This window comes from Opisthorchis viverrini (genome assembly GCF_000715545.1).
Source record: "Opisthorchis viverrini unplaced genomic scaffold opera_v5_7, whole genome shotgun sequence".
NCBI lineage: Eukaryota > Metazoa > Platyhelminthes > Trematoda > Opisthorchiida > Opisthorchiidae > Opisthorchis > Opisthorchis viverrini.
Genome location: NW_008751663.1, coordinates 2,456,532 through 2,470,471, shown reverse-complemented (window position 1 = coordinate 2,470,471; position 13,940 = coordinate 2,456,532). Strand labels below are relative to the sequence as shown.

The 13,940-nt window shown below is 45.0% G+C and overlaps 1 protein-coding gene across 1 annotated transcript in view; it reads right to left on the bottom strand.

The window, feature by feature from the left end:
* T265_00723 (hypothetical protein) overlaps positions 1-2,427 on the bottom strand; it is a gene marked incomplete at both ends in the record, with an annotated part of 22,817 nt that extends 20,390 nt beyond the window's left edge. The window contains 7 exons of the mRNA XM_009164572.1: positions 1,242-1,513; positions 1,549-1,620; positions 1,672-1,785; positions 1,826-1,872; positions 1,917-2,020; positions 2,231-2,279; positions 2,353-2,427. Coding sequence (XP_009162836.1) covers positions 1,242-1,513; positions 1,549-1,620; positions 1,672-1,785; positions 1,826-1,872; positions 1,917-2,020; positions 2,231-2,279; positions 2,353-2,427 — 733 coding nt within the window. The remainder of the gene's footprint in view (positions 1-1,241; positions 1,514-1,548; positions 1,621-1,671; positions 1,786-1,825; positions 1,873-1,916; positions 2,021-2,230; positions 2,280-2,352) is intronic.
* Between the last annotated feature and the right edge of the window lie 11,513 nt (positions 2,428-13,940).

Genomic DNA, 13,940 nt, shown 5'->3' with positions numbered 1-13,940 from the left:
GCTTATAGTGCTCAGTTAAATGAAATACCATCAGTTAAAAAGCCTGACGGTAGGACTGTCTTGGTGAGAAACCATGCTACACACACTAAAAGCATTTTAGTCTGAAACAAAGCTTGCACGTAACTACAAAGTTGGGAATTCACATGGGCAGTCTGCTGGAAGGTTCACCCCGTAAACTAGCAGAGCTTTCATAACTATCCACCACATTCGGATCCAAATGATCCCAGCTTTTCTCCCAAAAGGGCTAGACAGGGGAGTGTATCCTAGAGGGGTTTAGTGACAATGTGTCCCGACTACGAGGTTGACCATACCTGTCGGCTGACATCCGACTATCCTTAAAAAACTATTCGTAGACTCGACAATATCCACACTGAAATTGTAAGGTAAATCGTTACAGACAGATCACATCAGCCTACCAAGTGCTTCAATAAGGGCTGAGAGGGAGAAATCAAGCAACCACTATATGAACCTTATCGCGCACGCTGAAAAATAGAGGTCAAAGGGAAAAATCGGCTGGTTTCCCCTGTTGGTGACAAGTGATTGCACGATTTAACTGAATGAGCTAAAAAGTGCATCCTGATGGGTGCTTGTCGGGCATACAAACTCAGGCGTACCCCATTATTTCTGGTAGCCTGTGAAGGCCCCACGATAATCACATTCTTCTTGCCAAGCACTGAAAAAGGCATCGATGCAAATCAGTGGTTTCAAGATCCGCTGAACAGATTAAACTTCGTTATTCACATCATCAGACGAACTTTCGTAACCAAGGTTCTATTCGAAAGGAGTGGTTCATACTTTTTCCCCACTTTTTGGGGGTAAAGACGGATCACTGGGTTGTTGAGCGGTAAACCATGCTTTCGGAGATTGTTTATTTTTAAGTACGAGACTTTCTCGATACATAATGATGAATAACTGCACAAGATTTACTCCCAAATGATTGATACCGTCTTTAGGAGGTTAACGAGAATAAATTCTATAATGCTATAACCTGTGAGCTGATAGATTACCAACAGTTTTGGGAGAACTATTGAAATGGCGAAGGAATCCCCAAATCAGTTGAGTGAGTGTTGTAGAGTTTCGTTCAACAGAAAGTTCACGAAAATTCTGAACTAGCAACAAAATATAAGTTAAGCTGAGGCGCCTGATTGGACCCCAGTAAAGTAGGTTGCAAAGTAGGGTGATGAACACAAAAAGGCCAGATTCTAGTTTAAAATATAATATGGTGATTTTGCAACGTGTACCTTGTGCACGAAGGAATTCACTCATAGAAGCATTCATGGTTCGTTTTTCCGTTTCGGAAAAGACTTCGCGAATGCCGGCCCGCAGCGGATACCATGTGCCCCCATGAGTATCCGTCACTTCCTCTCCAATTCCAGCATTGAATAACTCGGGTACAGCCAGGCTGTCCCTAATTGCCTGGTTCTCTGCTTCTGTACCCGGTGAGAGGGGTTCCAAACCCAACTTCTGCCCAATCACATCAGTGATTCCAAAAGCTCTGCAACGTTTGCGGTAGCTAAAAAGCACTATATTTAAAACGAACCAACTTACATGGTTAAACGCGACACGGGAATCTCCGAATAACGGCCCTCCCGAAGTTTTTCGGAATCATCCTCCGCAATTCTAATTTAAGTTGGAATCGTTTTAGAGGCAATGGGGTCGGATGCAACGCACTTGATTCGTTTCAATAGCTCCAGCCGAGCCGCATGTAGTTTCTCGCGCCTTTGTGTCGTGTAGTAGTCCATCGCTAGCTTGAGAAGCTTGGCTTCATCCAATTCATTAGGATATCTACAGTAATATGCCACATATGGGATTTCGCGGAACGTACTTTTGTCTTGTTGAGGCAATCAAGTAATTATATTGAAGTGAGCAACTCTAAAGTAAGAGAAAATCACATCACCACTTGCTCGACCACTAACTTGTCTTGATAGATCCTGAAGATTTTCATCCCTCAAGAACGTCCTAGATATCATTTGTAGTGCTGTGCTCACCAGCTCCCAGTCCTTGCCATAGTTATGCACAGCTTTGAGAAGAAAACAGTTTGCACCAGCGCCCCAGTTCATAGTAACGGCTAGGAAATGGAGAATGTAACAAGGAGGCAGTACGATTAAATGATATTAAAAAAGCGAACTAGAGCAACATTCCCACATGTCCACAGCAGTGTTATTCGTCAATAACGACTCTATGCACAAGCATCTTTCTTCATCGTGACTGTCTTCTTCGGGAGAATTACTGTGCTCAACTGTGGCTTTCTGTCGGTTGTTATTACCAGTGACTAAAAACTGTGGGGTACGAAGGAACCAAAACAGTTAACGAGCGCCTCCAAGTTGGTCAACGGTTAGAGGTCCGACGAACACAGTCCGCTGGTCCTTCAGGTTGGTGTTGGAAAGTGTGGCGAATTGTTTCGTAAAATTTGAAATGTAATTGCATTTTCCGCCAAATAGCGCCACCTTGCAATCAGGTTTGAATCAAAGGATTTGGTTGGGGACCCTAATCATCCTCAAGCATGAATTATACACATACAAATGAACTCATTCCACATCAGCCGTCGCGCGGTGCAATCAGCTGGGTCGCTCTAATTGCTGCATACAGTTGGGCGGAAAAAGACTACCGCCGATGTCTTCTTTCTTTCTCTTTCACACACTTTTTTCTTCGTTCGTCCTGCATGGATTTTACAAGCTAAATCTGCGCGTCATCCAGCACCGACATCCTCAGACAACTCGAAACCAATCCTCAAGCATCGACACCCAGTCTGTCTGGATGCTTCGAATCTCCGTACTCTGAAGCAAGCAGGACAACAGGCTGCTTTTGCTCACACACCGAACTCGCTTGACATCGATGTGTGCTGTGTATCAGAAACAAGATTTCAGTATACAAGCACAGTGGTTAAGCTAACCACCCAATCGATATCCACTCGCTTCCAGCTGCACACCTCTGGACATCCAGAGGCTGCTGCAGCGGGATGCGTTAGGGCGGAAGTATCCTCACATTACTGGGTGCTGTAGAAAGACAGATGAGGTTCATTAACGAATTTGCAAGGCTCGGGTGGCGTTTGTTAATTTGAGACATCTACCAAGGCAGTATATCCCTGAACCTCAGAGGAAGTATTAGGCTACAGTACCGGCTGTTTTGTTGTACGGTTGAGAGAGAGGGAGGCGAGATGGCTCAAGTAGTTAGAGCGCCAATTTACTGACCGGAAGTTCCGTGGTTCGAACCCCACCTCTGCCTCTCGACTTCCCCTGTCTAGACTTGGGCAACCTGGCGGTATCCAGCCCTCGTGCAATCTTCGGGTAGCATGGCAGTTAGGCATTGAAAAGGTGCTACGGCTGAGCAATCGCTCTGTACGGTTGAGACTTGGTCTGTTCGGGCAGCGGAACTGAAACGTCTTCAGGCGTTCGACAATCGTTGCCTCAGAACCATAGCTCGTGTAGGTCGGTGTCGGCGTATCCATAACAAGGCAATTAGGAAGTGACTTTTCGTTTGTACAACCGGCACTCATTGAAGAATATGCCCAGCACCAGAAACTGCGTTGGTTAGGCCATGTATTGCGTATGCTGAAACATCGTTTACCGAAGAGTGCTTAGAGTACGAATAGACTCATCGGCAGGTCCGTGGTTCGAATCCGACCTTCAAATCTGAACTTTCCTGTCTAGACTTGGGCAACTTGGTAGTATCCTAGCTCTCGTGCTTCTTTCGAGTGGCATGGCAGCTAGGCACCGAATTGGTGTCACAGCTAGACGATTATCTATTTTATATTTTGTTATCCGAACATTCGACGACCCAACAAACGATCAAACTCAATGTTTAGGGGGAGCTTCTTTCGTATCCCACGTCCCAGGCAACTACCACAATGGCGACCACTCTAGAGGTTCGGTTAATCTGCTTGAAAACGAGCGGAACGAACTAGAACCTCCTTCTATGCCACACCCGGAGTAGCGGTACCGTCTTAGAGGTCAATCGAGAACTTTGACCGACACTACCAAGTCAGATTTGGAGGATTCGGTTACAACCTAGCATACGAAATTGAAATTGAGTCCCTATGTATCCTGGCCTAATCTGTGACTGGGGTTTGTTAGAAACTTAAGAAGCCGGCGGATACTGACGCAGGAGACAGTTGCCGCAAAGGAGGGTACATGTAAACTATCTGTTGGAATCACACAGTACCGATGCGGGAACTCAGGGCAGTTGAACGTGAATTTCACAGGATTCATACTCCAAAAACTTCTTCACGGCCATGGTTTCGAAGATACCGGCAATAGCTAAGCTCAGATATTACAGGATCAGGGCTTCTCGCTATATTTTCCATCAGTCCTTCATGATCACCCACAGTCATACTGAAGTTTTAATCAAATTGTCGGTCTGATCAACAAAGAATGTGGGTGCTTCACGCCCAGCACGATGACCGACGATTGGTTCACGAGCCCGAGATTTGTGGGTGCCCGGCTACTGGACCAAACTGGACAGGACCCAGATTGGACCTCGCCTGCCAGGGTTTGGTTAACCCTATGGTCGGGGGGCGAGATGGACCAAGTGGTTAGGGCGTGAATTCACTGACCGGAAGGTCCGTGGTTCGAACCCGACCTCTGCCACTCGACTTCCCCTGTCTAGGTTTGGGTAGCCTGGTAGTGTAGCACTTGTAAACTGCTCTTTTTCATGCTCAGTATCATCTTTTTTTCCCATCATTACCAGCCACATCGCTGTACAAAAGTTTGTTTTACTGAAATACAAACCGCTACCGCCCGCGCGTTGGCTCCAACGTGACTTTGAGACTTCTGCTGAGTGACTGTTGTTGTGACCGCCGGTTAGCTATATCTGACCGCTGCTAATACTAAACGTGAACAAGCATTTCAGCTACAAACGCTGGACTAATATATTCACGCTTGTGGGATAATAAATACTAAACGTGAACAAACATTTCAGCTACAAACGCTGGACTAATATATTCACGCTTGTGGGATAATATTTCGATCACCGGAGATCTGGGATACCAGGAAGATAGAACTATTCTTTGTGTGGTGGTTCAACGGAATACGGAACTACGGAATCTCCTATTTTGAACTGTGAGTCAAGATTTACTTGTATTTTTCTCTTTGTGACTTTGTATCTGGCTTACACCAGTAATTTGTTCAGTTCACTAGAGACTCCATAGGGCCGTTAACCACTACAGTAGTATCCCAGCCCTCGTGCCTTCATCGTGCATGGCAGCCAGGCACCGAAAGAGTGCTAGGGCTGAACGGTAACCTGGTAACGACCCTATGGTCGACGCTAGTGATTCAATGATTTCAGCCCCCTCAGTTTAACGTGGCATAAAATGCAACCTCAAAATAGTAGTCAAGTTGTAAACAGATCGCGAGAAAACCGCCCACACCACATTGCTTTTGTGCTGAGCACTTCTAGGGCAATCGCTCAGACTTATCTCTCCCTGCCAGTACCACAGGCTTAGCAGGTGCAATTGGAAAGACAGCACGAAAGAATGCTACCGAGGCATTTTCAGGAAGTTGCGTAACCATTATCCCAAGTAAAGAGTGCACTCAGGGGCAGTGACCACCACGCTCAGAATGAAATCAAACGAAGTAAATTCTTCAGTGTATATCAATGGTACACCGGTCTCCCTCTAAAGTGCTTGAGGTCTTGGCCTCACTCGGCATTTAGAAAAACCCAAGCTGTAGTCAAACTAAGGGCATTCTCAAAGAGGGGGTATTGGCAGGCAGGCAATCCGAAACATCTCAACGTCGCTCCGACTGAAAACGACAACCCAAAACGATTGCGGACCAAACATGAGCATGTCCTGTCTGGTCAGGATTTCGGCCAATCACTGATTCACAGATTGATGGAAGTCTATTCATGCACAAACCAAACTGAAGCAAATGATTGGCTGCTCCGAGTCACGTGATCCATACCATAAAATACGACTACTCCATACGAAGCCTAGCTGCTTAGCAGATGTTTGTACTGTGACGTTTTGTACCTTTATTTTGCTTCCATTATAACACTACGTATTTCATCAATTGCGTAATCGTTTTTGTTTGAATAGGAAAAACTACAAAAACTTGTACAATATGAAAGAATACAATCGTGGTCACATGCTTCGACTCTCTTCTGATTTCCGTCGCGCTTGGAGCGGTCATTCGCGAGTCGCATGTGCTAATGCTGGTATCAAAACATTTCAACCCATCTTCGGAATCTATTATATGTGGGAACTGTTCAGAAGAAGACCCCTGGACCAACATAATTGGATTATTGTTTATTCGCTGACCTGGGCCAATGACAAACCATTTTAAAGAGAACAATTGTTAGTGAGTCTGTTCCATCTGACCTCTTTATTATTGTATACCAACCTAGCGTTATTAGCTTCATCTCCTTGCAACACACTCCTGGCAAACTAACTTATTGGGTAGTTAGACTATTACGGTACCAACAGCCTGCGCTGTCTTGATGGCCAAGCAGGATAAGTTTCTGCGCAGGGGCCTGCTGGTCCGCATTTCCGATCGGGGAGACATCGTCCGACTTCCTTTGGGCTTTCCTCGTTAGTATGTTTCCTCATAGGACACCACTGCTTCTGCTAGCACTCTTGCGCGGCACAAATTATAACTAACTAAGCTGAAGGCAACTTAATGTTCTGCGTGCGAAAAGTCTTGAATATTCATACATATCCATGATTACATTCAGATTTGAAGCGAGATTCCCAAAAACACAAGTGTCGAGTTATTGCCTAAATTTTATTGGAACAAGTTATGTGGGTAGTCAGAAACACGTTGTGTGAGGAAAGGAAGATCGGTGAGGGGCATCTTAAGGTATATGGATACATCTTGCGATGGCAAGTTTACATATTCATTTTCTAAACTTCAAATTGTACATATTCCAAGCGGAGAGGCAGAGATCTCCTGGAGAAAATTCTTTAAATTGTTTCATGTTACATTTTTGCATGCAACGACAGTCCATCGCTCTCCAGTTTATGTACTTTAAGTATTCAACTCGTTTTTCTCAGAGTTAGCGTCTTGCGGTCTGAACCGTGTTAGAGTCTTTTTTTGTCTCTAATCCGTTGTCACATTTATTTACCATTTTCCTGAACTCAAACTACATTTTGTAACTGTCATACATATTTTACCACGACGTTCGTTTTATCGTACAAATAATTACATCAAGAAATGGTGAACTACACAATTTTTCGGCGCAACTTTCTGACATCTTCCTGAATCAGTGGATTTACGCTCCATTGAATGGTTTCAAATGCTGGACCGCAGTGGAAATGTATCTCTGTGTTTAACTGTTAAACGTCACAATAACTCCCTGTAATGTTTTTTAGCTGTGAATGAATTTCCTATCGCGGAATATACTACTCACACGTGAACCAACTGTGGAAAATTTCTGCAAGTGGATATTTCCTTCATGGCCGGTTAATGCATTGGAATCGGCGTGGTGGACTATTGGATAATACGCATTCGTGAGTCCTTATCGATTGCTTATTCTTTTCTTATTGTGATCTGTTACTTTGTTCGTTTATTTGATCCAACACACCAATAAGGTCCTAAGTCCACTACATTCTCAAGGCCATAGGGGCCCAATGTTAGGATATTATATAAACCGGTGCGGAGCCACTAATGGTTATTCCTCGCTCGTTCCGCCTGTGGTACGGGTGCCCACAGCATGCCGAACGCGACCAGTACGGTTTCGACGACTGTACGGCCGGTTATACCGAATCCATGTACCTCATTCAGTGGACTGGTGCTAAGTCGGACGGTTTTGTGGTATTATGTTTTGTATCACACTGTTTCGAATCGCAGAATGTATCATCGGATGAGCGCACCGTAACCAGACGTGTTGTAGTAATTTCTCGCTCGTGAGTGGGGTTCCCTCGCAGAATTCGAGTCCAAGCAGCGAAGCTTCCAACGTGGAACGGGTACGTATTACGCCCGCCGACACAGTTCATAGGCGGCAAAATATGGACAGAATGTCGATGAAGTACTCTCACCATCCGTCTGTTATGTGTTCATGGTCTACAAATGCGTACATGCGCGTCCACACTAGGATGCTCATAAAAAGGGGTCCTCGGTATGTTGTTATATGTATTCATGATCATTTAATTAACTTATGTTCAGGTACGCTGATTTCAACTGCCGCTCTTTCACGCGCGTCGTTCACCATGGCGGTCAGCTTGTAATCATCAATTTTAACATGCAAAATTTACATGAACTCCGTACGTCTGACTGGCAACTGTATATTGCAAACCGGCACTTAAATGCCCTGCAGGACCGCGTGTTGTTTGGGTTGTTGAGGTGTTTTGATTCCTCCATGGAAATCCAGGGTTGTGTCCGGAACAACTATGGAATGACTTAACCGGTTGTATTAAGAGCCTGTATCCTGTATGATTTCTCCTATGGCTCTCCAGGCCCCATTGATCTTATTCCAATTCATCTTCTTCCAAAGCTTCGAGCCGCAGAGATACGTGCCATGGACGTCCTGTTTGGCCTTTATCTACTCCACTCGACCTGTGCATTACACCTGAAGGATTCTCCAACCGGATGAAAAGGAAAACAAATACTAACCGCGATATCACATTGCTTTCGCTCTCTCTGTGGAATCCTCCAAAAAACCCACAACATTCCGCTGCTCACAGTACTACACATCTCAACTCAAATAACTCAATCACTTCGTCCGTCACGGGACTATTCAGAGAATGAAGTATTTCTGTGCGGTGGCGGTATGGCATTGCTATACCCAGTTGGATAGTATACCCGCAACTATTCAATTCCTGCTTTAACTGCGCCCTCCTGTTCACTCGTTCCCTTACCTGCAAACACAACCAGCCTTCATCTGGCCCCAATAGCCTCCGGAAGATATTCGTTACAATCTACTGAACATTCCACTGAATCTAAACACCGCGACGTCTTTTACTCGGTACTTCTTGCCATGTCGGTCATTTTCTGTGCAGTTCACGTTCCTTCTTGTGCGTTTCCTTGAATTTACTCCACCAAGGAACTTTTACGCCCGACCTTGCTCGAGCAACAACACTAGTGAATCTCTCCAGTTGTACCGCACGCTGTGGTTCTGAGTTTCCCACTACCGTTTATCCGTACTGCATATCCTCCCACTCCACCAGCCCTATTCACGCTTTTCGTCATCCTGGCCGCACGCCCAACAGCCCAGGGCCACGAAGCCTCACTGACCGTTTTCCTATAACAAATGAAGACCCCCGTAATTTTGGTTCCTTAACCATGCCACCTAAGGCGTGAACAAATCTACCTTGTATGGTGCCCATAATCTATGTCACTGTCGCTTTTCCTCGAAATTTCGAGTACCCTTAAACCCCAACAGTTCATCTCTTATTCTGACTGTAATACTATGGTCATTCCTGGGGGAATGCCCCCCACTATTCGAGCATAAATACTATTATTATTGTTACAAACCGGTTCGAATCTGCCAACAGGTACATGTCCCTTTGCTTACCTGTGATAAAACCATTGTTGACAGGGAGCAGCAATAGGGAGCCAAGTACAGAACATTGGCAATCGTCCCACTTGTGCGTGACCGACCGGAAGGTGCGGAGTTATCGCCTCATTCAGAGTATTTGGGCCGACTAAATCCATGCACCCAAGACAGGGTTCGTCGCAACCATAATAAAAGTGTGGAGTTTGTCCGAAGCACACAATCGCACCTTGTTTTTCACAAGGGCAATCAGATACAATTGGAAGAGCCCATAAAGTGCTCCTGTCGTAAAATCCACCCCCTCAACTTGCTGCGGCGGTGTCAACCAACGTAAGTTTTTCACGCAGGCTGAGCAAGCGGGGCTCTGGACATTTCCATTAGGCTGGTTTTCACTAATTCTTTTCCCATTTGCTTTCTGGGCACAACTGTGAAGCAGATTTTGATGATTCCGCATTTCCATTAGGCTGGTTTTCACTAATTCTTTTCCCATTTGCTTTCTGGGCACAACTGTGAAACAGATTTTCGATGATTCCGTAATTTGCTTGCAGTTGGTCAGAATAAAATTGTTTTTCCAAGAATGGATTCATATTTCCCGAAAATGCATGCGTCAGACCAACCAAGGCATCCAGGTTTCGTGTCAAAGACAAGCTTGCGTAATTGAGAAAAGGGGGTAATTTTCCCGCTTTGTTTATAGCCTAAGAGTGGTCCCGAAACATTGTGCTTCTGGGAAAACATGGTATCGTCTCTAGCAGCGCATGTTTAGCAATTTACGCAGGAACCCGGAGCCTACATGTGGCATTTAACACGCTTCATGGTTACTTCACTTCAAAGTGTTACTTGTTACGCGCCCATCAAAAATGAAAGTTATTGAAACTGAAGATTCCGGGACAGAGGCGCAGTGTAGACTTTATATCTCGTCGGTTGTTTCTTACATCGGATGTAGAATCGCCAACGGCAACTGGAGAGAATAATTTCCAGCCACAACTGGGTTACCAAGTCTCCACACCTAAAGAAACTAGTGTAGCAGGCGTTGTTCGCTAAATACGTCACGATTGCTTACATTCCTCTGAGTTTGCAGACAATTGGCAAACCTTTCTTAATGTTCACATGGTACTTTGCGTAAAGGGGTAAGTTACCAGAAACAGAAAATCATTGACCAGCTCCGGCATAACCACAGAAACTGTCGTTCATCGACTGGCTGTAAAGGTGACACTAATAATTTCGTTATTATAAAGCAGATGCTTGCCAGGTGCTGAGTGGAAATAGTGAACACACCAGCGAGGGTTATTCAGGTCTTCGCGACCGACATTAAGCATAAATATCACCGTATTTTGTAATACCGTTATATTTGCGGACAACCTGGACGAAGAGCAAGCCATGTTAAACTGCCGAGAATTGCACGCTATCTGCCTCTATTAAATTTGGAGATCTGTTACCAGTGTGAATTTTCATCAGATGTAACCCCAATATAGTTCTCTTCTTCAATCAAGAGGGTCAGTCATGAACCTCAAATCCACCACGTTACCTTTTTTGAATGTTCCGCCACGGAGATTGAAGCCAATCAGAATTGGGGCGACGCCGCAAGCCACCTGGTCGCTTTCTTCTTGGCTTGTGCAGTTTGAGCGCGCGCTTCCTTGTTTGTGACTAACTAACCAATCAGAATGCTGGCTTGTGCGCAATTTGCATGCGTGGATTGATAAAGGGAATCGAGGCTTTGGCCCAAGCATCGCGGCTCAAACTTTTCGTCGTCCTGCGGCTCCCGTTTACCTGAAAGGCAAAAAGTTCAACCCTGCTCTTTAGGTTCACAACGTGGATAGTAAGATTTTCAGCGCATAGACCCTCATAAAAGGCGTCTAAAATTGCTTTGAACTATGCAATAATGGAGCGTGAACAACTGTCTAAGGAAGTATATCCCATGTATCATCTACCCGAAATAAAGATAGTTGTTGCTCAACAAGTGGGCGCTCTTAGATTAAGAATCTTCTATGTCCTCGCCGTGATTTTGTCAGATCAAGGTAGAAGGCTATTGGGAAGCCTGGTTTAAACTAGGCTGTCAGTTTTTCCCGTTAATCGGCGATGAACAGCGGTAACTCGTTTTTGTGCTCTGACCACTTGTGAGTAGCATGATATACGCCCATTTATTAAAACATCGTCTTGTTTCCTTGCTGCTAATTTTTTCTCCGGTTTCGCCTCTACCTAAAGTTTGCTTATTCTTTGGTAACTGATGTCAATCTTGTGTTGCCCGTCCGTCATTGCTTACAAGTTCGTTCCAGTTCTACTTATTTTCGAGCTTTCACTCTGACAGTGAAACGGACTTGTCTGGGATCGAACACAGAGCCCCCGAATGGTAGGCAACCTGCTGTCCACCGTGCTTACCTGACACTCAGAAGGGCCTATTTTTGTATAACTTATATACCGCACCTACCAGATAGCTTTTGGTGAGATTTGTTTTAAGCAGGTCTAACATTCGGTATTTTGGCAACCGTAGATTGATTAATTATGGGTGGTTTGTATAAATAAAATCACCAAAAATCAAGATGATCTATGAATCATTGTCAGACTGCCCACCGGTCGGTTTTTAAAAGCGGGCGCGAATTTTTGACGGAGTTCGTCAGCATTAGACGTAGACCCTGATCCTCTGGAATTTCTCTGCCTGTCATCAGCCGGAATGTATCGAATCCCCTCTGGTTTGTTTTATCATAGACGTCAGCAATGATGTTCCCTAGGGCACAGCTCAGTCAAGCTAACAAGATAGTACTCACTCGCTGAACTGGAGTACGTAATCAGCAACTTGTCTAATAAAAGGTCTTGCCGTATAATGGCTATGCTCCAGAGAATGCTGTCTTCTGAGAAAGAAAAGAAAATCGTGGTAACAAGCGTAAGATATACGCTAATATGACAATGTGCTTTTTTGCTTGCCGTGGCTGTTTTAGGTGATTTCCAGCTCATTACCAACGCACACTGGTAACGATAAGGCCTTAGCTAAACATCATAACTACTTACAGCGTTGTTCCGGCACGTCCCTATTTTTGAAAGAATTCTCACCAATTTAATGAATATCTCTGCTCATAAAAAAGGCTCACCAACATGGTAATAGCAGTGAAACTTCTCCCAGGTTTCTGGCTATAAGCACGGTCGGTAGAGAACAGGTGATATTGTACATCTGTGTGGGGAAAGTGGTGACCGTCACAGGATTTCGCGAATGAGCGCCAAAGGTTTTCATCAAAAGATATTTTCAGTGGTCTGCTCAAAGGCACATTTGCATCGGCGTCTGTAGCCCGATGTGCGCAAGAAATTGTTGGAGGCGTGCTTTGCCCTGCATGTGGTAGAACTTAACGTACCTGTTTGTCTCTCTCCCAAACTTTTCGCAAGTCAACAGTAAGCGGCGTGCGTCTCGTAACTATGCCTGGGCAATTACTGTTGCCAAGAGCGGTATGTTGCAGACTACCTGCTGCTGAAAACATGTTGGATATGTCCACCGGTGTTAACAAGACCGGTACTTGTCACGTATTAGAGATTAACCGGCCATTTCAGTGGATGAATAGCCCAAGCACGAGTAACACAAATTCAGCGACATTATGTTATATGACGAAAATAGGATCCGTCTTCCATAGTGTTCAAATCACACCAAGTTCCATGTGGCTATTTCCTTGCGAACAGTCATTTAGTTGGAAGCGTTAAAAAAACGAACGATGCGCTCAAATGTGTCGGGTGCTGCCCGAGCGATGTTTTTAATACTTACTTGCCTTCCAGTTGATTAGTGTGTAGAAGTGACGTAGTGTTGAGTCGCGGTTTAGGATAGCGTTGGAGTCCCGAATTAGCAGGGTCCACTTGTTTAGCGCGAATTTCTTGCTGCAACACTGGTCACATCATCTACTACACTACTGAGTACGGATTCATCCTTATCCTGTCTTGGTTAATCACCTGATGTCCTTCCATAACTGTGGTAGACGATCATTTTTTCCCTATTAAAGGACTATATCCTGTCTGATAACCCTATAACTCTCCAGACATTATTAATCTCATCTCATTTCATCTTCTCCCCAAGCTTCGACCCGTGNTTTCTGGCTATAAGCACGGTCGGTAGAGAACAGGTGATATTGTACATCTGTGTGGGGAAAGTGGTGACCGTCACAGGATTTCGCGAATGAGCGCCAAAGGTTTTCATCAAAAGATATTTTCAGTGGTCTGCTCAAAGGCACATTTGCATCGGCGTCTGTAGCCCGATGTGCGCAAGAAATTGTTGGAGGCGTGCTTTGCCCTGCATGTGGTAGAACTTAACGTACCTGTTTGTCTCTCTCCCAAACTTTTCGCAAGTCAACAGTAAGCGGCGTGCGTCTCGTAACTATGCCTGGGCAATTACTGTTGCCAAGAGCGGTATGTTGCAGACTACCTGCTGCTGAAAACATGTTGGATATGTCCACCGGTGTTAACAAAACCGGTACTTGTCACGTATCAGAGATTAACCTGCCATTTCAGTGGATGAATAGCCCAAGCACGAGTAACACAAATTCAGC